The 26,942-nt window shown below is 51.5% G+C and overlaps 1 protein-coding gene across 12 annotated transcripts in view; it reads left to right on the forward strand.

Annotated features, from left to right (window-relative positions):
• Nucleotides 1–5,210: 5,210 nt before the first annotated feature.
• Nucleotides 5,211–26,942, forward strand: part of PLEKHM1 (pleckstrin homology and RUN domain containing M1) — a 144,490-nt gene continuing 122,758 nt past the window's right edge. For 9 of the 12 annotated variants that reach the window (XR_012156415.1, XR_012156416.1, XM_073326188.1 and 6 more), the window contains exons 1-4: nucleotides 5,211–5,286; nucleotides 7,453–7,594; nucleotides 9,354–9,386; nucleotides 25,464–25,556. Coding sequence is in view for 10 of the 12 variants with exons in the window: in XM_073326188.1 (XP_073182289.1) it covers nucleotides 25,503–25,556 (54 nt within the window). In the remaining 2 variants the exon portion in view is untranslated. Of the gene's footprint in view, nucleotides 5,287–7,037; nucleotides 7,595–9,353; nucleotides 9,387–25,463; nucleotides 25,557–26,942 lie in introns of those variants that run through there. The other 3 variants (XM_073326187.1, XM_073326185.1, XM_073326186.1) reach the window with 3 other exon arrangements.

Here is a 26,942-nt window from a genome sequence, read left to right on the forward strand (position 1 = left end):
CCTCTCTGTCGCCTTCAGAACTGATGATTAAAATGCATACTTTTTCACAGAACAAGTGTGGACTTAGTGCTAACCCTGCGAGCTGGGAGGGTCCCAGAGCTTGGGCTCCAACCTGAGCAAAGTAGACACAGCAATGAAGCAGCCCCGTGAGCCCGAGTCGGCTGACATGGGCCAGCCGCAGATTTTTCTTCCCTGTGTAGACATAACCTATGTGTCCCCCATTCCCCACTTTTCCCCATACCACGTCCGGCATTCTCTTCCTCCATGCCAGAGCTCTGTGTACTGCCCCATTCCCCCTATGCCAGGGGTTCTGTGTGCCCCCCTACCAGGGTCACCCCTTCTCTCCCCCATGCCAAAGACTTTGTGTGCTCCCCCATTCTCCCTACCAGGGTCTCCCTTTCTCCCCTCCCCCACCACCCAATGCCAGGCCTTTCCATTCCCCACTTCTCCCTCACGATTATTATTTCTTTTCTTCCTGCCTGGGAGATACATTATTTAAGGTGTCACCACTTTTAACCCTACTGAGACAACGGGCAGAACTGACATGGGGGGCTCGGTTATGCTGGAAGGTGTTAATGGCTGTCATCAACCAGTTCTTTGATCTGTAATCAATTACAGCCCTGGCTAAAGGCAATGGGTCTGCTAACCCGCTGCCAGGGGCCCCAAGTGTCCCTCCTTTCCCTCTGCTGTTCTCTAATGGTCACCAAAAGGAATAGGGTTCTGCCCACTGATACCGTGAAATATTGGAGTTGATCCTATGCTCTGTTCAAACCTGACTGTATTATGTCCAAACAGACAGAGAAATGCCATCAAGTTGAGCACCGGCCTTGATTCCCTTAGCCAGCTAGAGAGAGAGCAGGTCCATTAATCCATGAGTGATGACTGAAAGGTTTGAGAGGCTGCACTGGCTTGAAATCAGTCATTCACAAGAAGAGAGGTCTAGCCAAGCAGAGATTGTTGGAGGCCTGGTCAAAATAGGTGTTTTGAGGAAACACAAAGGGTAATTTAGAAACTATGATCCTATAACAGGTTTCAGAGAAGCAGCCGTGTTAGTCTGTATTCGCAAAAAGAAAAAGGAGTACTTGTGGCACCTTAGGTCCTCCTTTTCTTTCTATGATCCTATAAAACTCCCTGAGCCTGGCTGTTGGCTCTCTACTGATGCATAGTAGCACTATAGTGCCAGAGTGCCTCACAAGCATTAATGGATTGCTTGTCCCAAGGGCGGAAAGGTAACTTTCTCATCCTTAAAAAGAACAGGAGGACTTGTGGCACTTTAGAGACTCACCAATTTATTTGAGGATAAGCTTTCGTGAGCTACAGCTCACTTCATCGGATGCTGTAGCTCACGAAAGCTCATGCTCAAATAAATTGGTTAGTCTCTAAGGTACCACAAGTCCTCCTTTTCTTTTTGTGAATACAGACTAACACGGCTGCTACTCTGAAATTTCTCATCCTTGGTACAGAGGGAGAGCTAGGGCTCAAGACATTAAATGATTTCCCCAACGTAACACAAGGAGCCTGTGATAAAGTTGGGAATCTAGTCCAACCCCCTGCTCAAAGCAGGGCCAATCCCCAACTAAATCATCCCAGCCAGGGCTTTGTCAAGCCTGACCTTAAAAACCTCAAAGGAAGGAGATTCCACCACCTCCCTAGGTAACGCATTCCAGTGCTTCACCACCCTCCTAGTGAAAAAGTTTTTCCTAATATCCAATCTAAACCTCCCCCACTGCAACTTGAGACCATTACTCCTTGTTCTGTCATCTGCTACCACTGAGAGCAGCCTAGATCAATCCTCTAGCAGATCGAGGGACGTGATCGTCCTGTGATCGTTCCCCTCTATTCGACATTGGTGAGGCCTCATTTGGAGTACTGTGTCCAATTTTGGGCCCCACACTACAAGAAGGATGTGGATAAATTGGAGAGTCCAGCGAAGGGCAACAAAAATTATTAGGAGTCTGGGGCACATGACTTATGAGGACAGGCTGAGGGAACTGGGCTTCTTTAGTCTGCAGAAGAGAAGAGTGAGGGGAGATTTGATTGTAACCTTCAACTACCTGAAGGGGGGTTCCAAAGAGGATGGAGCTTGGCTGTTCTCAGTGGTGGCAGATGACAGAACAAGGAGCAATGGTCTCAAGTTGCAGTGCGGGAGGTTTAGGTTGGATATTAGGAAAAACTTTTTCACTAGGAGGGTAGTGAAACACTGAAATGCGTTACCTAGGGAGGTGGTAGAATCTCCTTCCTTAGAGGTTTTTAAGGTCCGGCTTGACAAAGGCTTGGGTGGGATGTTTTAGTTGAGGATTGGTCCTGCTTTGAGCAGGGGGTTGGACTAGATGACCTCCTGAGGTCCCTTCCAACCCTGATAGTCTATGATTCTTTGGAACCCCCTTTCAGGTAGTTGAAAGCAGCTATCAAATCCCCCCTCACTCTTCTCTTCTGCAGACTAAACAATCCCAGTTCCCTCAGCCGCTCCTCATAAGTCATGTGTTCCAGTCCCCTGATCATAGTTTGCAGGGGCTCAACCTTGGAAGGGCAGCTTTAAAGTAGCTCTCGCAGGGGATATGCTAAATCACATCCTGGCCACGCTGGCTCCCTGGCCAGGCTCATGCCCTTTGGGCACTGCATTGGCTAACTCCGAGGCCTGCCCATGAAGCAGGGTTTATGGGCACCATGTGTCACTGCATGGAGATGTTCCAGGCAGATGTTCTGGGATGCACCGTGACCAGGGCTGAATGGAGTCCCAACCCTGTAACATTCAAGGCGAATGGAGCAATCAGCCGGGGGGGGGGGGGGGGTAAACAAGGTGAGTGACCGATAGGTGCCATCTCTAGGTTTTATTGCATACCACAAAACTATACGGTGACACTTTTGGGGATTACCCGAGGTGTCCAGGGTGTATCACCACCAGCAGCTCACAGCAGGAGTAAGCCTGGTCCCTACTCCCGAGGGGAGACCCTCCCCAACTACCGGCTGCTGGAAACACAAGCCCCACCCTCTCCCAATCCTGGCTACACATACCATTTTGCTACACTCGATTGCCCAGTCCCTTAGCTACTGGATACCCACAATGTTCACCGATCCACTGGCTCCGTGGAAGCAGTGCACCCCAGCTCACTGGTTTCACCTCACTTTAACACTCCTTAGCACAAAGCCCGTAGACACATCTACAGAAAAAAACTGAAGTTTATTTTACAGTCTGGGGTTGAGATTCAAATAAAAGCAAATGTAAGGGTGTGGAAACATACAGTTACAGGTGAAAGCAGAACATAACACACAATCTATAGCCTATAATTATTAAAAAGTTACTTTCCTGTCTTATAAGGTCTCTCACCCAATGGTCAGTCCTAGTTCAGTCTAGAATGCTGGCATCTACCTTTCGTGAGAGACTGCCACTGGCAGAGTTTCTCCTCAGTAACAGATAATAATCTGCGTTCTTTCTTCATCTCTTATACAATTACAGACCACTGTCTCTTACCCAGCCAGAGGTCCCCGTTTCGGAGACTTTCCTTGGGGTTCTTTTGTCTTTGTAAATCTTGAGAGCCTACACCTGGTTCAGACAACAAACATGGCTGGCTCCATGCACGTCCATTCTTCTCAGCGTTGACTGAGTTAGCCAAGACCGCACCTGGTCTTTGGTGATAAGTTCTCACTTAAACAGTTTTGAAACCTAATATTCTTTATTTTACATATTTCTTAAACTATTTACCATCAAAACCTTTCCCAATAGCCACGACAATCCGTTGGTTCTTTGTTTTTGACAGAGCTACGGTGGCCCCCTTTGGTGAAATACTGAGCAGATGGCTGGTCACGCACAGGACCATACCTGCCTGGGCATGTCGACGTCACACATACGAATAGCTTCAGGGACGAGCAGCGACATTGGGTCTGTCCACTGTTTGAACCACCACAATAAAGGGGACTGCAAAATGGCAATTTACTACATAATAATATAGATGGAAAAGCCCCATTTGATCACCACCCCATTGTTAGTGCCGCTAGTTTTGAGTGCCTCCAGGACTGGAATTCCCACTTAAGTCACCTCCTCTGATTTTTCAAAGTAATTTAACATTTTGTGTCGTCCTTTCTATGTCAGAGGCCAATGCTCGGGGCTGGGTCTCTCCCCAGCCCCACCTTCTGCGCCCACTTGCCTCCCCCAGAGCATCCCTGGCCCTGCCACCACTGCTGGCCCTCACTCCACCCGCCCTCACTCCACTCGGTGCCACCCCCCTATCCCGCCTCCGCGCACTGCCCCTGCCCCGAATGCCAACTCTGGCACGGGAACGGCGGCCAAGGGGAGCAGCCTGGCCGGTCTCTGTGGGCAGCGGCGTGCGGAGATCCCGCCTCACACACACTGCCAGAGGGGCATGCGGGTCGCTTTCGGGAGCCGCTCGAGGTACGTGCCACACCCCTCACCTCCTCCTGCACCCCAACCCCCCCCCAGCCCCGAGCCCGCCCCCTCACCTCCTCCTGTACCCCAACCCCCCCCCAGCCCCGAGCCCGCCCCCCTCACCTCCTCCTGCACCCCAACCCCCCCAGCCCCGAGCCCGCCCCCTCACCTCCTCCTGCACCCCAACCCCCCCCAGCCCCGAGCCCGCCCCCTCACCTCCTCCTGCACCCCAACCCCCCCCAGCCCCGAGCCCGCCCCCTCACCTCCTCCTGTACCCCAACCCCCCCAGCCCCGAGCCCGCCCCCCTCACCTCCTCCTGCACCCCAACCCCCCCCCAGCCCCGAGCCCGCCCCCCTCACCTCCTCCTGCACCCCAACCCCCCCCCAGCCCCGAGCCCGCCCCCTCACCTCCTCCTGCACCCCAACCCCCCCCAGCCCCGAGCCCGCCCCCCGCACCCAAACTCCCTCCCGGAGCCCGCCCCCCTCACCTCCTCCTGTACCCCAACCCCCCCCCAGCCCGCCCCCCTCACCTCCTCCTGTACCCCAACCCCCCCCAGCCCCGAGCCCGCCCCCCTCACCTCCTCCTGTACCCCAACCCCCCCCAGCCCCGAGCCCGCCCCCCTCACCTCCTCCTGTACCCCAACCCCCCCCCAGCCCCGAGCCTGAGGGGGAGGGGCGGGGGGGGCAGCACCAATTTCCACCGACCCGCCCCCCCCGGCGTCCTCCGCCCGTTTCCCGGCTGCAGAAGCGAGACTCCGACTCCGACTCCGCCCCCCGGGGCGTGTCTCCCCCGCCCCTGGCCCCGCCCCTCGGTCGTCGCGGGTCACGCGGGCGGGGGGGGCGCGCGCTCGGCGGCGCCTGCGCTTCCGGGTTCCCAGCCGGAGCCTCGGGGCCGCGGAGCAGGTGAGCGCGCGCCCGCCCCGCCCCGCCCCAGAGCCCCCGCGCGCCCCCTCCCTCGCCGCCCCCCGCCGCCCCCGGCTGGCCCCGCCCCCCGCCCCGCGTGCCCCGCCCCCGCCGCCCCCCCGGCCCGGCCCCCGCCGGGTCTCCTGGGGCCGCCCGCGGGAGGCAGGGCTGGACCCCCCCGCGCCCCCCCCGTGCTGCGGGTGCGGGGCTCGGACCCCCCACGCCCCCCCCCGTGCTGCGGGGAGCGGGGCTCGGACCCCCCACGGCCCCCCCCGTGCTGCGGGGAGCGGGGCTCGGACCCCCCCACGCCCCCCCCCGTGCTGAGGGTGCGGGGCTCGGACCCCCCCACTCCCCCCCCGTGCTGAGGGTGCGGGGCTCGGACCCCCCCACGCCCCCCCCCGTGCTGCGGGGAGCGGGGCTCGGACCCCCCCACGCCCCCCCCCGTGCTGCGGGGAGCGGGGCTCGGACCCCCCCACTCCCCCCCCCCGTGCTGCGGGGAGCGGGGCTCGGACCCCCCCACTCCCCCCCCCGTGCTGCGGGGAGCGGGGCTCGGACCCCCCCACTCCCCCCCCGTGCTGAGGGTGCGGGGCTCGGACCCCCCCACGCCCCCCCGTGCTGAGGGTGCGGGGCTCGGACCCCCCACGCCCCCCCGTGCTGCGTGTGCTGGGCTCGGACCCCCCCACGCCCCCCCGTGCTGCGGGGAGCGGGGCTCGGACCCCCCCACGCCCCCCCCGTGCTGCGGGGAGCGGGGCTCGGACCCCCCCACGCCCCCCCGTGCTGCGTGTGCTGGGCTCGGACCCCCCCACGCCCCCCCGTGCTGCGGGGAGCGGGGCTCGGACCCCCCCACTCCCCCCCCGTGCTGCGGGTGCGGGGCTCGGACCCCCGCACGCCCCCCCGTGCTGCGGGTGCGGGGCTCGGACCCCCCCACGCCCCCCCGTGCTGCGGGGAGCCGGGCTCGGACCCCCCCACGCCCCCCCGTGCTGCGGGGAGCCGGGCTCGGACCCCCCCACGCCCCCCCGTGCTGCGGGGCTCGGACCCCCCCACGCCCCCCCCGTGCTGCGGGGCTCGGAGCCCCCCACGCCCCCCCGTGCTGCGGGGAGCCGGGCTCGGACCCTCCCACGCCCCCCCGTGCTGCGGGGAGCCGGGCTCGGACCCCCCCACGCCCCCCCGTGCTGCGGGGAGCCGGGCTCGGACCCCCCCACGCCCCCCCGTGCTGCGGGGCTCGGACCCCCCCACGCCCCCCCGTGCTGCGGGGCTCGGACCCCCCCACGCCCCCCCGTGCTGCGGGGCTCGGAGCCCCCCACGCCCCCCCGTGCTGCGGGGAGCCGGGCTCGGACCCCCCCACGCCCCCCCGTGCTGCGGGGCTCGGACCCCCCCACGCCCCCCCGTGCTGCGGGGAGCAGGGCTCGGACCCCCCGCCCCCCCCCCCCCCCGTGCTGCGGGGAGCGGGGCTGCCTGGGAACCCTGGGTTCGTCTTTGCTTCCGCATTAACTCCGTCTCAGCTGCTCCGTTTTGGAAGGACACTTTGCGCTGCCCGGGGGGCAAGAAGCCTCAAGAACTTCCCGGCGTGCCCCACGAGAGGCGGCGCTGCCTGGCTCTCAGTGAGAGGGTGGCGGGTGTGGGGGTCCCGCTGCGGGAAGGGAGAATCGCTGCTTAAGAGCGCACCCGCCAATCCCTCTGAACCCCAACCCCACCGGCCACCTAGTGCCCTTGCGTCCAGTCCCAGGGCTTTCCGGGCGCAGCTGGCAGAGAGCGCCAGGCGGATTCCTTTGTTGTGTTTGGTTTGCCTGGAGCTGGTATCTCCCTCCTGTAAACTTGGTCAGTTGGGCCCATCTGCTGTTGTGCATTACTTTTATTGCAGTAATGCCCCGTGGTCCCGCTAAGCATCCCGGTCCCGCTGAGCTAGGTGCTGCCCAGACACAGAGGCAACATCGTCCCTGCCCTGAAAACTAGCAGCTTAAGCTTGTTGATGGTCTTGATTAGAGTAACTGTCCTGAATGCCACCGATACCCAGGTTTGTCCTCTGGGTGCCACTGACATCAGCTTTCGAACCTCCCCCAGCTCCTTTCCTCCAACTACTGTTGGCTCTCCGCTCTCTCCTCGCTCCTCTCCTCTCTTGTCCCTGAATTCCGCTCCATGTCCCTTCTCTCCCTGTGTGGTTTGCAGATGCGTGATCCAGGTCTTAGAAATTCATCCGCTGCATCAAACCTGATTACTAGAGCATATCTTTTAGAAAAACACCCAACCTTGATTTAATGACTCCAAGTGATGGAGAATCTGCCTCATATCTCAGTAATCTGTTCAAATGGTTAGTTACCCTCACTGTTAAAAAATGTTTTTCTATCTCTTAACTACTGACCACTAGAGCTTGTGACTTTGTTAGAGAACCTACCGGCATCAGAAAGCTCCCCATGTGGTACTTATAGCTGTGATCAAGTCACCTCTTCACCTTCTCTTCAATCAGCTAAATAGACTTAGCCCTTGTCTGCACAACAAACTTATGTCGGTATAGCCACATTCGGGAGTGACGTGGTTATGCCAATCTAACCCTGGCATAGACAGTGCTGTGTCCACATAGCTACCACCTTGGGGGGCGGGGGGTGGGGTACCTACACTGATAGGAGGTGCCGGCAGCGTCTTCACTAAGGCTTTGTCTACACTGCACTTTCATCGGTAAAACTTTTCTCAGTCGGGTACGAAAAAACACACCCCGACCATCAGAAGTTTTGCTGACGAAAAGCATCGGTGTGGACAGTGCATTGTCGGTAGGAAGACGCTCTCCAGCTGACAAAGCTACGGCCCCTTCTTGGGGGTGCTGCTGTAAGGTGTGCAGCGTAGACGTAGCCGAAGTGCTGTAAGGCAAGTCTACGCTACAAAACGTAGTTGAGCTAAGTTACGTCAGTGTACAGCCGCTGCCGTAATTAAACTGCTTTTGCAGGTTGGCGCCACGGTCCTTGTAGCAGTGGTGCGTGTCCTCACCAGGAGCGCTTGCACCGCTTTAAGTGTCGGTGTTGGGCATTGTGGGAGGGCGTCTGAAAGGCAGTCAATGTAAGCCAGGTTTCAGAGGAGCAGCCGTGTTAGTCTGTATTCGCAAAAAGAACAGGAGGACTTGTGGCACCTTAGAGACTAACCAATTTATTTGAGCATGAGCTTTTGTGAGCTACAGCTCACTTCATCGGATGCATTCAGTGGAAAATGCAGTGAGGATTTTTTATACACACAGACCATGAAAAAATGGGTGTTTATCACTTCAAAAGGTTTTCTTTATAGTAATAAACCTATTACCAGCAGGAGAGTGGGGTGGGGGGAGAGAAAACCTTTTGAAGTGATAAACACCCATTTTTTCATGTTCTGTGTGTATAAAAACATCTTTTGAATTTTCCACTGAATGCATCCGATGAAGTGAGCTGTAGCTCACGAAAGCTCATGCTCAAATAAATTGGTTAGTCTCTAAGGTGCCACAAGTCCTCCTTTCTTAATGTAAGCCATGCAGTTTCTACACTGCGGTGACCTAACTACATTGACTTGAGCACTACGCCTCTCGCAGAGGTGGAGTTAAATCAGTGTCGTGGGCAAGTTACATTGGTGGGAGCTGCAGTTTAGTGTAAATGCTTACAGTGGTAGATCAATGTAAGCTGCCTTACGTGCACCTAACTGTGTAGTGTAGACCAGGCTAAGTGTAGACGAGCTCTGAGCATCCCGAGTCTCTCGTTGTTGTTGTTTTTAAAGTTTTCCAAACCTCAAATCGTTCTTGTGGTTCTTAAAATCCTAGAACCATAGGGTTAGAAGGGTCCTCAAGGGCCATCTAACCCCCTGCTAAGATACACGATTTGTTGTGTCTAAAAGCTTCTCTGAAGTGTCTTCATTTTTTCAGCATCCTTTTAAAAATCAGAATAGGGTGCAATATTTCTGTAGTGGTCTCAGCAGTGCTGTATACAGATGTAAAATCACCACCCTCCTCATGCTCAGTAATCCTCTGTTTATACACTGTTCGCCCTTTTTGGCACAGCATTGCATTTGGACCTCGTGTTCTTTGTTAAATACAATGATCTCTAATTCCTTTACAGAGTCACTGCCTTCCAAGATCCAGCCCCCATCCTGTAAGTTACACTTTTTGTTCCTAAGTGTATGACCTTGCATTTGGCCATATTAAAACACATGTTGTTTGATTGCATCTGGCTTGCCCAGTGATGCAGATTGCTCTGTCTGTAACTTGTCTGTGTTGTTGTTCACCACCTGACCAATCTTTTTGTTGTGCGCAAACTTCATTATCAAGGGATTTTATATTTTATTCCAGATCATAGACTCTTGGTATTGGAATCACATCTCCACCTCTTTTATGGAGTACTTTGCAGCATCTCCCAATGGCTGAATGAGAATGCAGTATTTTCTTTTCACAAGTAGCATCTTATTAACAAACTGGAGTTATCAAGTTACAAACCTTGTGCTAACCGTGAACTTTGTCCTCAGGACAAAGCCACGAGATGAAAGTCTGAGTGATAGGGTCAGCTTCTCTTGGTGTTGACTTCTCCTCTAGGCTGCTGATTCCTCTCCCCTTACCCTGCTCCCTCCGCACCACCCCAAGCCGTAGTAAGTCCTCTCTTGTCGCTATAACAGGACTTTGAAATGGTGTTTGATTGAAGATAGTATTGGGGGTCTTCCATCCCCAGCTGCAGCTGTCCCTTTGGGTTTGAAAGCTGATGCTAAGAGAAGTGCTGAGCAGGTCAGGCAGCATCTCAGGAGAGGAGTAAATTTCCTTTGCAGGGAGGTGACAGATTTCCCTAGGGCTTCAGTGGGGCAGCACCATTCTGAAAATCTGTACAGTGGTGTTTTGCGTGGGGTGCCGTCGCCAGTTGGAGCTGAGGTAGCTAGGGGATGTCAGTAGGCCATGCAGCACCCTGCCGTGTGAGTGGGTGGAGCAGGAGAAGAGTCAGGTTCTCTGCCAGGAGTTGCTTCCTACCCCACTTGGCAGCTGCATTAGGTTTGACTCTGCGCTCTCCCCAACCCTCCCAAGAGCAGGAGTCTGGCACAGCTAATTGGACTTTTTCTTCACTCTTTGCTATTGGTGCATTCAGTGGAGTGTGGCCTGCCACCTTCATATGGTGTTTCTTGCTGCTCCTTTGACATGAGATCACAGATTGTTTCAAAAGTGACCACACCTTGTGCTCTATTTTCTGCTTCACCCATCTTTCAGCTGGAGCTTCTGCATCACAGTTTAAGGTGCAGGGTGCATGCTCCCCAAAGAACATAGCACATGATTGAGTAGCCTGTAGTTCTCCGTGTCCCTACACAGCTCTTTTCTGACTGCAAATCATATTGCTCACTGGCTCAGAGATGCTGCCGCTCCCAGGGAACAGTCTTGAAGGGGAATCTTTCTAGGGTGGACCTGAATGGGCACAGAGGTGGGGTTCATGAAATTCTCTTCCTGCAGAAGAATTGGATTATAGTGAATTGTGGGCCTCACTGAGACCCCTGCTCACCTGGATTAGTGCTTCAGTGGGGTAGTTGCCTGCATAAGTGCTCATGAATGTGAGGGCCCTTTAAGTGGAGTGTGCCAGTAACTGGATCCTCCAACCTTTTTGGTGGTCCTGGTCTTTAATCCTGCCCCCTCCCAACCCACTGAGTGCTGCAGGGAGACTCTGAGGTTGCTTCTGCATTCTCCAGGGAACTTGGGTCAGCAGGAGAATCACGGTGGGATTGCTGCTGTTCTGGAAGTCCCCAGGGAGTGAAGATGAGCGCCCCTGGTCTGGTGGAGCAGACTGCACTCTTTACTCTCTGGTTAAGAAGCCGCAGTGGCATTCCCTTCACGTACACACTTCACTTCCCCAGGCTGGCAGAGAGATCCAGGCCACCCGTTTTCCATGGGTCAGGCTGCAACATCAGATTTCAGTCATGGCCCTTGCTCCCATTCTTTTGTTGTGACTGGACAGAGGAAGAGGAAAAGGAGATCATCCCCTTGGAACGCAGGAATGCTCACCTGCCAGGTGACACTACTGCATTCCAAGGGGATTAGTACCTGGAAGTGACGGGAGCAGGGTGCAGTGTCACTGAAATGGATCCCAGCAGATTGGACGAGTCATTCCATTTCCGCACAGGTAAAGTTTCACCTTGTCTGAGTTCACTCTGAGGCTGAGTCAGAACTTGGAGCTAGGGGTGTGATTCCCAGCTCTCATCGAGCTAGTGTGCTAAAAATAGTGGGTAGCAGCGTGCTGAGTCCACACCTGCCTGAGCCTCCTGGGCGCTGTCTGTGCGACTCCAGCTACGCTACTGTTTTAGCACACTAGCTCGAGGAGAGCTGGCACAAGTATGTAGACGGTGCTTGCTGGCAGGCTTCCTGTTTCACTCAGGCACCTTGGAATGGGTGTGTTTTATTTGGAGAGGGTGAAGCTGGCTCAGTGATTTAGGCTCTGTGAATTTCTTGTGAAGGCTTAGCTCATACAGTAATGATGTGCAGAGACAGAGAGCAGAGGTGGGATTGAATGTACCTAATGTGGGCTCCATTTTCTGAGTTACGCTTTGTTTCTCCATCTCTCGTAAGTCCTTGTCACTGCAGTATGCAGGCTCGGAGAGATTGGGTAATGTGCAAGAGGCAGAGGGTACAGACTGCACACACAGGCAAACCTGTACGTACTCTAGTGACATCTCAGCTAGACCCTCCCTCCGAGGCACGTTACACCAACTTCAGAGGCCAAATCCTAGATATGGACCAGACGCGGGTGCGTACATGCACTACAGAGCGTCTCAGTCAAACATACTCCGTGCACTCCACCATGCCCCAGGCATGGACCCAACATACACATACACTCAATATTTTTGTAACTTCCTTTGTTTATCTGTACTGCTAATTTTTTAAACGAGAAAATTCCGTGCTTAAAATAGTGTTTGCCATGGCAAAGCTGAGTAATTTCATATGCAAGCCAGGAAATGCAGAGATAGGATTAAACTATCAACCCTAACTGTCTCCTTGTGCTGTGTGCTTTACAGCGCACTCTTAAATTCTGTGATCACTTAGTAGTGTCAGATAATCCAGTTTGAACTTCTCTAGGATGTTAGATAACATGTCACATCATAGAAGAAAATCCCCATCCCAATAGCTGTGGGTTGCACAATGTATTTTTGTCTACAACTCCACCTCACTCTCCAGACAGAGCAAAACTTCATTGAAACACTATGGAATTTTCCAACTTTATCTGATCTCTTCATATCAAATTCTTGTGTTGGCTCCACAGTGTCACAGTAAGGGTATGTCTACACTGCAAATTTTTTGTGCAACAAGTTACACCACTTTTATTAAAGCGCTGTTGTGTGTGCACACTCTGCTCCTTGTGATGGCAGAGCGCATCCAGATTAGCAGCTCTTGCAATGGCCCAGAGAGCAGCGCACTGGGGTAGCTACCCCACGGTGCAAGTGGCCACAGGGTGCTTTGGGAAGGGGTTGCAATGCCTCATGGGGCAGGCACAGCATCACATGATGCAGGTTTCCCAGTCCCATTGTTCCATGGGCATTCCAGTACCTTGCCAGCCGCTTTTCAACTGAAGAGGAGGGGCGAGAGTGTGTGACAGGGAGTGTGTGTGTGTATGTGGGGGGAGAGACACTGTGTTTTGGGGAACAGAGAGTGTGTCAGCATGCTGTCTTGTAACACACACACACACCTGCCGCTGTGTTCACCGGCAGGATCATTCCACAATAATGGTTTGCTTTGTGTCCCAGAGCAGACCGGCACAGCGTGCAAGGGCTGTCAGAAAGGGAGCTTTGAAAGGGGAGAGGCGCATGTCTCCAGGACAGCCGAGTTCAAAACAATGAGCAGAGCGGCCACTTGCGGGATTATGGGACGCTTCCGGAGGCCAATTACAGCGCTGAAAGCAATTGATGTGTTTACCCTGGCAATGCAGCGCAGGTGGGTTTTTTGCAGCTGAGGAGTTTCTGCACACCTCAGGAGTTACACCCCAGAAAGCTGCTTTACTGTGCAGAAACTTGCCAGTGTAGACAAGGCCTAAGAACACAGGAGCTCTGAGTTCATAGGTGCGTAAGTTCCAAGGTCAGAAGGAACCACCGTCATTGTCTAGTCTGAGCTCCTGTATAATACAGGCCACAGAACTTCCCCTTATCTCCAGCACTTGCTAATTACCTGTTACGTGTGTATGCAGGTGAAAACTCTCCTTTTGCTGCATTTGAGAGATATGGTTATGTGATCACATAATTAAAGGCACTGTTGAGCATTCATCGTCAACTCTGCATGTCCTGCCTTTTGTGTGCTTCACTGTGCTGTCCTGAATGAGGAGCGTATGGAGTGCATTGAGCATTTGTGCAAGTAGGTGGGCTCCCTGACTTGGGGTGCAGCTGTGACTGCAGCATTTTAAGCTGAAAATGCTGGTTTCATTAGCAGCTGGAAGAGATTCTTCGTTCACCACCATGCTTGTTGGTCAAGTGCAGTCTGTGTTTTCTGGCCTGTGGTGGTCAAATTGACCTCAGAGGTATGGTGCAAGCATCCGTCACTCAGCTCATGTTCAGTCACTAACTTCGGAGCTGTCCCAGGGTGTGCTTTCTCATGCTATGGCTTTTCCCCCCTTCCATTTTTGGTGGGACAGCCTGTGAATTGAAAGGACTGTCCTGTAACCCTCAGTGTTGTACCTCAGGATTGCTCAGAGAGATGGCGGGGGCGGGAGAGAGAGACTTCCCTCACAATACCTTTTAGCCAAGGCTATGCTGGGAGCCGGGAGGCCATGAGTTAGAGTTTTGCTTCTTTCTCTGACCAGTGGTGATATTTCTGTGCACTTCAAAACCTCTGCTATTGAGGGAAGTCTTGTACTCCCAGCTATAGGAGGCAGGCAAGTGTCACTTACAAATTCTATAAATAAGTTAGGGCATGTTTACACTATGAAATTAGGTCGATTTTGTAGAAGTCAATCTTTAGCAACCAATTTTATACAGTCAATCGTGTGTGTCCCCATTAAGCGCATTAGGTCGGTAGAGTGCGTCCTCAATACCGGGGCTAGCATCGACTCACGGAGTGGTGCACTGTGGGTAGGTATCCTACAGTCCCCACTGCCCATTGGAATTCTGGGTTAAGCTCTCAATGCCTGATGGGGCAAAAACATTGTCGCGGGTGGTTTTGGGTACATGTTGTCGGTCTCCCCACCCTCCCCCCTTGAAAGCAACGGCAAACAATCATTTCACGCCTTGTTTCCTGGGTTATCCGTGCAGATGCCATAGCACGGCAAGCATGGAGCCCGCTCAGCTGCGTGCTATTTTTATGAGCGTTGTAAACACCTTGCACATTATCCTGCAGTATATACAGAGCCTGGCTAGGAGCTGCCAGCACGAGGAAGATTGTGAGGGGGACAAGGACACAGATGTTCCTGAAAGCACGGGATGTGGCAATTGGGATATCGTGGTGGCGCTGGAGCATGTTGATACAGTGGAACGCCAATTCTGGGCCCAGCAAACAAGCACAGACTGGTGGGACCTCATAGTGTTGCCGATATGGGATGATTCCCAGTGGCTGCGAAACTTTCGCATGCGTAAGGCCACTTTCATGGAACTTTGTGAGTTGGTTTCCCCCTGCCCTGAAGTGCAGGAATACCAAGATGAGACCTGCCCTGACCGTTGAGAAGCAAGTGGCGATAGCCCTGTGGAAGCTTTCAACGCCTGACTGCTACCGGTCAGTCAGGAATCAATTCGGAGTGGGTAAATCTTCCATGGGGGCTGCTGTGGTCCAAGTAGCAAAGGCAATCAATAACCTTCTGCTAACAAGGGTAGTGACTCTTGGAAATGTGCAGGTCATAGTGGATGGCTTTGCTACAATGGGGTTCCCTAACTGTGGTGGGGCGATAGATGGATTGCACAGTCCTATCTTGGCACCGGATCACCTTGCCAAACAGTACATAAACCCTAACCCTAAACCGCAAGGGATACATCTCAATGGTGTTGCAAGTATTGGTGTATCACAAAGGCTGTTTCACCGACACCAACATGGGATGGTCGGGAAAGGTGCATGACACTCACATCTTTCGGAACTCTGGGCTGTTCGAAAAGCTGCAAGAAGGCACTTTCTTCCCAGACCAGAAAATTACCGTTGGGGATGTTGAAATGCCAGTAGTTATCCTTGTGGATCCAGCCTACCCCTTGCTCCCATGGCTCATAAAACCATACACAGGCAGCCTGGACAGCAGTAAGGAGCAGTTCAACTATAGGCTGAGCAAGTGCAGAATGGTGGTAGAATGTGCCTTTGGGCATTTAAAGGGGCGCTGGCGCTATTTGCTGAGTAGGTTAGACCATTGTTATTGCTGCTTGCTGTGTGCTCCAGAATATCTGTGAGAGTAAGGGGGAGACATTTATGGTGGGGTGGGAGGTTGAGGCAAATCACCTGGCAGCCAATTTTGAACAGCCAGACACCAGGGCAATTAAAAGAGCACACAGAGGCGCGCTGCACATCAGAGAGGCTTTGAAAAACAATTTTATGACTGACCAGGCTATGGTGTGACAGTTGTGTGTTGATACAAAGCTGCCCCCTTTGGTGAATGTACTTCCCAGTAAGCCAATCCCCCTCCCGCACTTCGACCACAGCTGGCACGGAAAATAAAGTCCCTATTGTTCTGAATCCATTCATTCTTTGTTTATTAAAAAGAACTTCAGATCACTGACAATGCTGACTAGTAAAAGGTAGCCTGGGTGGAGTGGGAGAGGAGGGAAGGACAAGGCCACAGTGCTTATTGTAGCCACACTACAAATCAAAGCTGTTTAAATGACAACCTTCTGTTGCTTGGGCCATCCCTTGGAGTGGAGTGGTTGGGTAACTCGAGCCTCCCCCCCTCATTCTTGGGCGTCTGGGTGAGGGGGATATGGAACTTGGCAAGGAGGGCAGGCGGTTACACAATGGATGCAGTGGGGGTCTGAACTCTAGTTGCCTTTCCTGAAGCTCCACCAGATGCCTCATCATGTCCATTTGCTCCCCCATTAGCCTCAGCATCTCCTCCTGCATGTTCCAATCATGCTCACTGTATGCCTCCCTGGCCTCTGCCACCGAATGCCTCCATGCGTTCAGCTGGGCCCTATCAGTGTGGGAGGACTGCATGAGCTCTGAAAACATGTCATCATGAGTACTTTTTTTTCTCCTTCTAATCTGCGATAACCTCAGGGATGGAGTTGATAGGGGGAGCATAGAAACATTTGCAGCTGCAGGGGGGGAAAGGGGAGAGTAGAATTTAAGAAGATACATTTCTGAGAACAAAAGGGAGACTCTTTCACAGTGAATTAAGCAATTCACAGCAGACAGCACATGTGTTTTAGGTACAAGGTCTCATTTTGGCTTTGCATCGCACATGGCTGGGCAACAGAATTCGATTTTCAGGCAGCCGTGGTAAGCCAAAGGGTACACGAGGTTGGCTTTTTCCGCGTTCATAACATGTGGGAATGGTTTCATACTGCAGTGTTCTCCTTTCCCATAGCAACCAATGCCAGCTGGGTTTGCCGTTTAAAAGGAGGGGCTGCGGTTTTGGAGTGGATGTGCAGGGCACCCCGCCCCCGCTCTCCGTATGGCTATTCTCCAGGGTGATCCCTTTTAGCCAAGCGCAAAGAGCCCAGCATGACCGGGGTCTAATAATGCACTGGGGATCACCAAACAGAGGGAATTACTGTTCCCTTACAAAAATTCCCCTATTTCAACCAGGTGATGAATGAGATCACTCTCCTGAGGCTGACACAGAAAGATAAAGACCGAATGTTGCATGAATGCGACCATAACCCAGGACCATTCGCTGCCATGCTTTGTGCTGCAGTGATTCCAGACTACTTGCTACTGACTTAGCGTGATAAAGTGTCCTACCGTGGAGGATGAAATAAAGCAGCCCTCCCCAGAAATCTTCTGCAAAGGCTTTCAGAGTACCTCCAGGAGAGCTTCATGGAGATGTCCCTGGAGGATTCCCGCTCCATCCCCAGACGTGTTAACCGACTTTTCCAGTAGTGGTACTGGCCGCGAATGCATCCCAATTGTTCAGGGCAAATCAAACATTAAACACAATTGCTTTTAACCTCTGTAGTGTAGTTACAAATGTGCACTCACCAGAGGTGCCTTCTCCGCCTTCAGGGTCTGGGAACAATATGCCCTGGGAGGGTATTGGCTCCAGAATGATGAAAAGGTCCTGGCAGCCAGGGAGAACAGATTCTCCGCTTGCCTGCTGCGCATTCTCCTCCTCTTCCTCATCCACAAAATCTTCCTCCGTGTTGCCTGAGGCTGCCACCTTGCAGGTGTCCACAGACAGTGGTGGGGTAGTGGTAGGGTCCCCCCCTAGAATGGCATGCAGGTGATCATAGAAGCTGATCATAGAAGCGGTATGTCTGGGGCTCTGACTCAGAGCGACTGTTTGCCTCCTTTGTCTTTTGGTAGGCTTGCCTGAGCGCCTTAATTTTCACACGGCACTGCTTTGTGTCCCTGGTATAGCCTCTGTCCACCATGCCCTGTGCGATTTTGGCATATATATATCAGCATTTCTTCTGCGGGATCAGAGATCTGCCTGCAGAGATTCTTCTCCCCATACAGCAGTCAGATCCAGTGTCTCCCGTTCGCTCTATGCTGGAGCTCATGTGCGATTCTGGGACTGCATGGTGTTCTGCTGAGCTCACCACGCTGACCAAACAGGTGAAACACGGGAATGCGTTACCTAGGGAGGTGGTGGAATCTCCTTCCTTAGAAGTTTTTAAGGTCAGGCTTGACAAAGCCCTGGCTGGGATGATTTAATTGGGGATTGGTCCTGCTTTGAGCAGGGGGTTGGACTAGATGACCTCCTGAGGTCCCTTCCAACCCTGATATTCTATGATTCTATTAAATGAAATTCAGAAGTTCCCGGGGCTTTTCCTGTGTACCTGGCTAGTGCATCGGAGTTGAAAGTGCTGTCCAGAGCGGTCACATTGGAGCACTCTGGGATAGCTCCCGGAGACCAACACCATCGAATTGCACAGCGCTGCGTCTACAGTACCCCAAATTTGACCCAGGAAGGTCAATTTTAGTGGAATCCCCCCTCATCGGGGAGGAGTATAGCCATCGATTTTAAGAGCCCTTTAGGTCGTCGGAGCAGGGTTGGTTGTGTAGACACATTCCTTATAAAATCAACCTAACGCGGCTAAATTCAACCTAACCTCGTAGTGTAGACCGGGCCTTAGAAGTGGGTTTGCACTTCTGGCACAGCTGGGAATAGAGCTCAGGTCTGCCAATTGTGGCAGACCCAAGTCTCAACTGATAAGCCACAGGTACTGATAAGAACAAATTTAAACATTTTATTAAAGCTAATGTTAAAAAATATATATAATACATAGGTTGGGGACAGAGTGTCTGTACATCTGGGTATAGTGCTTAGATTAGCCACAGAGTTTGTTTTTAAAAGTCATATGATACATCCTTTTCTTTTTGCAGATACAGACTAACACAGCTGCTACTCTGAAACCTGTCATATGGTACACAGAGTACATAATCAGCAATAACCCAAATTTAGGTGAATAGATTTAACTATACAGTTTAGATATTAGAATCCGAGTACTCGGGTACATCACTCATGAAAAGTTGTACAGAGATTTGATTGAGAGGAGATTGTCCCTAGTAATTGAGAATTAGGTAGGTCGTCCATTTAGAAAATACAATCCATGAGGAAAGTATTTCAGTTGCTTTCCTGACTGCGCTTCTCATTGGCCTCCAGCTCATCCCTCCTGGTATTGCTGATGTACAGTGATGTGTTCTATGTAGATGTCCCTCGACCACCTGATTGCATCTGACACCATGATTACTGCATCAGCCAAGTGTAGCATTGACCAATTCCACATTTTCTCAGCACTCACTCGTTACTGGGGTCCCATGTGCCTAAGGCCCCGACGATCAGTGCATGTGTCTGGACCTGGAACCCTTAGCTCTCAAGGTTTTGGCCAGATGGGCATATTTCTCAACCTTTTGAGCTCGGGCATTGTGGAAGGCTGGGGTCCTGTTCTCAAACAGCACTGTGATGTCCATCATGATGATCTTCTTCCGGTCCTCCTTGGGGATGATGTCCAGTCGCAGCTGGCTGTCGGTTCCCGGTGCGGCGGACTTCACGGCAACCTTCCCCATGGGTGGCGGAATGGCTCTGGCCAGGAGATCTTGGATGGTGTTGTGTCGCAGCTGCCAGACTCTCGCATGAGGCTTGCAGCTGCACAGGATGTGGGGTAGCGTCTCGTTGGCATAGCCGCACTTCCTGCATCGCTTGTCCCAGTTCCTGTGGCAGACGGCTCCATTCAGCAGGACGCAGTTGAGCTGGGCCCTGCGGATGAACCTCCAGTCAGCAAATCGGGTGAAGCTGCCCTCAGGGACGAAGTGGTTGCTGGCATCACACTTGCACATCACCTTGAATGCCTTGCCCTGATCCGGTTTCCATTTCATGTTTTCCATGTATTGGCAGTGGATGGCATCCTTCAGGGTCCTCTCTAGCATGGTTCTAGCTGTTGGAGTGATGATAGTGTGATCTGTATTCTTTACCTGGGCACCAGGACTCCCAGCTCCTGGCATTCCTTGTACCATGTCCAGTGGCAGCCGATACACTTCTCCAGTTGTCATGTAGCATTGCGGGGACAAGTTCAGAGAGAAGCAGTCTCCTCTGTCTCTTCCAAATTCACCTTCCAGCGAGCTGCTCAGGTAGGTGGTGACATCTTGGTTGGAGAGGGTCCTGGTGATTCACTTCTTGATGGCATCCTGCAGAGCACTCTCCACGATGTTCCTCACCGTAGCAACCAGGCATGTCGGAAGGCGTGAATGATCACGGCAACGTCGCACAGATCACCCATTCAAGGGATGTTGGCACCACCTTGCCTGTGCAAGATGTACACCAGTTCATTGCTGGTGTTTGGGGAAGAAACAGCCACTTCTTCACCAGCTGAAAGTGGTGTTGTCTGCCTTGTTCAGAGGTACCTTCGCCATGGCAGATCCCCTCAGGACAAGTGAGATACAGGGGATCAGGAAGGTGTTCAAGGCGTTGATCTTCTGCCACAGTGTCAGTAGGGAAGAGTTGATCCTGGCCACCTCTCTTAGGATCACCATGATGGTATCCTCAGGTGTCTGTTGGACGCAGAAACCCACCGGCTTGCCGAGATGTTGGTACACTTGCCTGTCCTCGAGGAAGATCATGGGTTCACTCTGGATCTGAAAAGACATAGCCTGGACCAGATCCCTTCTACTGCCATTGATATGCAAGGTTGCACACTTCCTGGCACTGAAGCGGAGTCCCATCTAGTTGGCAGCCTGGCTGGTGATGTCAAGCATTTGTTGGAGACTCTTGGGGTTGTCTGCAATCAGGACCAGATCATCTGCATAGGCCAGAATATTCACACTCGTGTATCTACATGCTTGTCTGTCCTCTCTGTAACTACTGCTGTAACCATTAGTCAGTGCTCCCTCTCCCAGAACGTTGATTCCCAACACTGTGCTGCTGTTTAGCAGATAGTTGTATGCCACCACCCATCCTTGTAGTACAGTACCTGAGCACTGAAATAGGTTGGCAATATCAAGTCCCTAGTGGGCTTCATGAATCTCTGACCTTTTGGGGGTACAGAAATCTGTGCTGGAGGTAGGATTTGGAGGTGGATGTCATTCTGGTTTTGATGGAAAAGCTTTTCCTGGTGATGGTACTGACAACTGCTTATTCCTTGTCGTACTGTGGGCGGAGAAGAGGGCTGCATTGACATCTGGAAAGAGCTGTTTGGTCTGGCTGGTGTGCGAGCTCCTTAATTTTCTCTGGGTGGAGGATAACTTCCAAGGTGCTCATGCTTGGAAAATGACTGGCTCTGTTTCCAGGCTTTGAGTCACTAGGTAACGCTGTTGTTGTCTGTTATTTCCATCTGAACCGTGTGAGCAGCTACTTGTCATCAGTGAGGTTTAAAACAGGGAAGCCAGTCCGTGTGAGTGCTTCCAGGAGCCCGTCTCCAGGAAGGAAATCTGCTGGGAAGAGTCTGGCCTCCTTTTTGATACTATTGTTTTTAACAAGTAATTAATTTCTGAAGGATATACATGGTAAGATATGCCCATACTTTAGAATTGGAAACCCATTTGGCTTGCTTAATCAATGTGTACGTGGCTTCTTTGTCTCCCTTAATAGCAATCTCCGCATCCTAAGGTAAGATGACTCCATCGGGCTGATCTTAATTCTACTTTCCTTATGTGTTCCTAGTTGTTGTGCTCTGCCTGAGCAGTGTTTGTGTGTTAACAAGGAAACCACGTGCCAATTTCCTGTACAGATTTGTTAAGTTTGGGTGCCCCTGTAGTTCGTCCATTCATAGAATCTCAGGGTTGGAAGGGACCTCAGGAGGTCATCTTGTCCAACCCCCTGCTCAAAGCAGGACCAATCCCCAATTTTTGCCCCAGATCCCTATATGGCCCCCTCAAGGATTGAACTCACAACTCTGGGTTTAGCAGGCCAATGCTCAAACCACTGAGCTATCCCTCCCCCCTTTTGAATCTTATTCTTTTAAATCAGATCCAAAGTCATAGTTGTGGATTTCCAGGGAATGAACTGAATCAATTCTGTATGGTTTTAGTTGTTTTCCACACTGCCTTGCAAAGGGCTGTTGCCCGTGTTTTTTTAAATGGTTTCTCTGTGTTTGTTTGAGGAGTTCTACAGAATGAACCTGTGCATCTGCATTGCTGATCTGGCACATGTCCCGTTGTTTGTGTCGGGAGGACAAAGCTGTAGCAGCAGCCTAGTTTGGTTTGGAGTATTGAGGTGATCCGATTTGTCTACAGAGTCCATCATTATTCATAGATGATAAGGCCAAAAGGAACCGCTGTGATCATCTTGTCCACTTGTCTGAGTAAGACAGATCATAGGACTTCCCTGAATTCATTATGAGAACGTAGAGCCCCTCTGAACTACTTACCTTGAACAGCAAATGAACCTGGCAGAATTTCCATAGATGTGTCCCTTATTCAGTGTATCGCCGTGTGGGAAGATGGTGAGGGGAGGGTTTGTATTTTTGAAGAATGACTCAGTTTTGTAACCAGATGCCCTCTGAATGGGCAGGGGGGCCCTGCTGTTTCTTACCAAGAGCTGACATACAGCATTAGCCTGGCACTCGTGAGACTGACGGAGCTGCTGTCTGTCAGAAATTTCAGACCTTTGCCAATCTGAGTGTTTCGAAAAGTCCATTCAAATGACAGTTATTAAAACAGAAGAAGGTGGGAGGCCCCGGGTAACTCTCAACTGAATGGGATGGAGAAGCTCCTCGGTTGGGGGGAGGGGAGAGTTAAGCCCTGAGGCTCAGATCCATAAAAGACATTTACTGTAGGTAACTAACTCTCAATTGATTTCAATGGGCGTTAGGTGGCTGAATACTTCTGAGGATGTGGGTATCAGTGTCCCATACTGGGGAATGGGGCAGGGGCTGCTCTGGGAGGCTGAAAGGCCTTTGTGAGCAGATTTTCCCAGTGCTCAGCATCCAACAGCTCCCACTGAGAGCAATGGGAGCTGCTCAGTACTGGGCTCAGTTCAGAATCTGGCCTCTGGTGTTTCACACTGCGGTGGAGTTGCTCTAAGCTTTTTTAAAGCCTCACAAATGGGACTACGTGAATTTTCTCCCTCTCTGCTTGGATGGCGCTGACCTGCATGGGACGGACCCTGCTAATCATTCTTCAAAAATACTTTCATTAATATTAACTTCCCCTTACTTCCATTTTATAGATGTGGGTTTTTTCATAGCTGCCTTCACTTCCATACACTCTCAGTGGTTTAATCATGGGCAAGGCCCTGTATTTGCCTGTGTAATGACCTGGCTGGCTTGGTCTGTATTAGCAGAGCTTTTTCAAGATGGATACCAGGTTTAGCATGACCCGAGGGAAGTCTGGTAAGTGGCTTAGTCGGGCTGTTTGCATGTAGGAGGTGCTCTGTTCCAACAGTTGATTCGCTTGAGTTTGTCCAGGAGAAGCATTGCCAAGCACAAGCATTCAGAAATCCTGAGTCTGGCCCTTCCAATCAATGAGATTCAAAAATAATACATTTTGAGTTCTTTTTACTTGCCTTCTGTTTTTGTGCCTTTAGCGTACATGTCTCCAACTTTTCTCTGCTACTTTAAGAACGAGAAATGTTTTGTTTTTTAAGTTGATTCTCGTGTGATTCCAGGAGCCAGACCTTAAGAAAAACAGCAGTGTGAATCATGATACTGTCATGGGAAGTAGCAACCTTGAGATGGGGTTAAACTGGAAATAATTGTGCTGTATAAGCCACTTGACTGTATCTCTGATTTCCATCAGTGTTGGCAGAAGTGCCATCTGGCTTGTGTGGAAATAGCCCAGGCTTATTGTAATGGGTGACTTCAAGGTCCATGCAGTTGATATAGGTCTTCTGGGTTAACCCAGGAGTTTATGGGTGCCATGAAAGCCTAGGATTACTCCAGATTGCCTCCAGTCTGCACTCACATAGTGGCCATACACTGGATTTTGGGGTTGACGATTGTAAGGTAGGGTTACATCACCTCTCTCACTTTGAATTTGTGGCTGGTGGCATTAGTCCCTGCAAGGGGGGAGACCGTTGTGCAGCTGGTGGCCCAGTGGCATGTTCACATGTTGGGACAGGGAAAGTGTCAGTGAGCAGGGCCTAGCACTGCGGGGCTCAGACCCTGATTGAATCTTCTCTAGCGCAGTGTCTATAACAGTGACCGGTATCTCCAGGCCTCTGCTATTGTTACTGTCCTCTAGGCTTTGTCTCCATGTGCTTCTCCTCACAGGTCAGAAATAACCAACAAATTAACTGTATGGGGCAGAGGTTAAAGCACCACTTGTGGTCACCACACTCAGCATTTTTTATTGCAGTGCAAAGAGTTTAAGAAACCTTGTGACAAGGCTTCAGTGGAGACCACGAGTTTTCTTTTCTGAAGTTCTGACCAGCTGGGAATCAGGCTAGAGTTTCCTGGTGCAGAGTTTTCTGTTGGCTTGTGCAGATCCAAACTGAAGTGGCTGCCTCCGTAGTGGCAGGTTGTCCTGGTGCATGGTGCAAACTCTCTGTTTGAACTTTGGTCAGTTTCACTCAAAGCGTACCCATCCACACTGCGGCTGCAGTGTGATTTGCAGCGTGGATAGGCAGACGCACGCTAGCTGTAACCTCGTCAGATCACTGAAAGTAGAAATGAGGCAGTGGTCTTCAGCGTGGGCTGCACAAGCGAGTACATCCGCAGGGGGACAGGGGTGCTTACACGTTGGCACTGCCAAGTCCTCACCTCCGCAGTGGCTGAGATTGTCATCTTTATATGTTGGCAGGATCACCAGCTATTGCTTGTGTTTGCTGCTGTGTATACCCGAGGCCCTGTGCACTCTGCAACAAGTTGGGCCGCCAGTCTCCTGGTTTGCGTGGCACTCAGGTGCAGCAAGTTGAAATTTCAGTAGCAGACCTGGGTGTGAAGTGTTCTTCGATGTGAACCCAGACTACTCCATGCTCTTGGAGAGCCGCCTTTTCCCTGGAGCTGCTTTTACCAGGATTCAAGTGTGTGTTCAGGCTTTGGGTCCATCAGGGCCGATGATCTCAAAGCAGAAGTCTATGCCTCCCTGAGGGTATCTTTCTGTACTTGGGGCTCCTTTTACACAGAATATAAAACTTCTCCTACTTCCTTCTGCCTGCACCCTCAGAGCAGAATAGACTAGTTGGGGCTCTTTTATTAACATTGCTATTAATGATCTGTGTTGCAGTAATGCCTAGAGTCCTTGTCCATGGCTGTGGCTCTCGTTGTGCAAGGCACTACAAGAAAAGAACACAAAGGAGCAGGAGACTGTAAAGTAAATTCCTAGATTTGCCCCTTTGAGACATGGCAGGTCCTTAGCTCTACAGCCTGCTTCCCTGTTCTGATAGAACCTGAGCCCGACCGTCAGCCCATCTACTACTGCAGGTTTGTGCCTGGGTGGTAAGTGCATGGGGAATATTTACATCGTCCCAGGGGAGAGTATAGGGACTCTCATCAGTCAGCGTGTTCCGAATTCTGTTTGAAATTGCATGAATGCGTGCAGAGCGCATTTGGTAAATCTAACAATGTCAAGGTCATTCCTGACCTGATTGGGAGCAGTGATCTGGCTGTGAAGACTTTCAAACAGACTATGAATGTGATCTGCACATCCTGCTGAATCCGTGTTGCATGGCAGCGTGTTCACTTATAAGTTAAAATCTTCCCCTTTTGTCTTCCTACAGGTGTCATGTGATCAGAGTTAGGTGGCAGCAGGAGTTGAAATGCATTCCAGTCACACAACTGAAAATGGACCTGACCCCAAGGTAGTTATACAGGTGAGTGAGTCCAGCTGATTCTCTCAGGGCCCGTCTGATGAGAGTTTTTGATTATGATGTAACTCATGTTGACTGACTGACAGGTAACTGGAGATTAGTAACACGGCTGTAAGAGCTAGGCCAGCTCCACGCTAGAAACTTTTGCCAGTACAACAATGCAGATTAGCGGTGAGAGTCTTTTTTTTAATGACGTTTCAGTACAGGCAAAAGCCCTGCTCTAGACACAGACAAAAAGCTTATGTTGCTCAGCAAATCAGTATAAACTGTACCAGCGACATTTTTGGTTTGTTTGTTTTTTTTTGCTGATATGAACGGTTTCCACTAGGAGGGGATCCTGGCATTGCTATGTATAGCTGCCCTAGTCTAGCCTCTCAGCAGTGTACAAACATTGTTCCCAATGACAGAGATTTGTGTCATGGAGCATCTAAACTAGCATGCCCAAGGATGTCAGTTAACACCAGTGAATTGGCAATTGGTTAACTTGAGCTGTATCACAACTGAAAGCTCTAATGCAGTCAGGCTCTCAGATTGAAAGGCTCTATACAGTGCGGAGAAGATGTGATGTAAAGTATTAAGATTGGTCCCAAGGAACTTTATTACAGAAATGTTAGTAGCTGGTGTATTTTTCTTTACACATCCTTTTGGAATCTGTACATATTTAGAAAGAACATTTCAGTAAATTAGCTACAAACTTAAGGATTACAGTTTTGTGCTTAATTTAGTCCTAGAACAGAATTAGACATATAGAATGTGTGTATAAAATATGTATTATTTTATGACAGTAACGCCCAAGGTGCCAATCAAGGACTAGGGTTCCTTGTTCTGGGGGTTGTGCAGGCAGTGAAATGACAGTCCGTACCCCAAAGAGCTCACGAGATAGGTACTTACAAGATGTGACAGAAGGATGAGATAGGCAAATGCGGGGAGGGGCATGTGGGGCAAGAGGTTGGACAAGGTAACAGTACAAGAAGCAAGTACAATAAGCAGAGGTCTCAGCTCCCCACCTGCCTGGCCATTGTCCCCCAAATCACCCCACACTAAATGCCTCAGGAAACGCTGTCTTTAGCTAGGCTGAATTCTTGTAGTAAACTTTGACCGCCAAATAAATACATCTGGGATCTTGGCCCTGTAAGTGGAGTAAAATGGGCTGTGGAAGTCTTGGAAAAATAATTCACCCGAACATAAAGACTAAGGTCAAGACTTTCAAAAATGACTAGTGATTTTAGGATGCCTCAATTTTCAGGTGCACTACTTGAGACCCCAGGAAGGGGTCAGATTTGCAGAGGCTGGATATTCTGCCCTTTTTAGAAATCAGGCACCCGAATCACTAATCACTGCTGAAGATCCTGGCTAAAGACCTTGAGGAGCAAAACACCACAAACCAGA

This window comes from Lepidochelys kempii, chromosome 27 (assembly GCF_965140265.1).
Source record: "Lepidochelys kempii isolate rLepKem1 chromosome 27, rLepKem1.hap2, whole genome shotgun sequence".
In the NCBI taxonomy this organism is placed as follows: Eukaryota; Metazoa; Chordata; order Testudines; family Cheloniidae; genus Lepidochelys; species Lepidochelys kempii.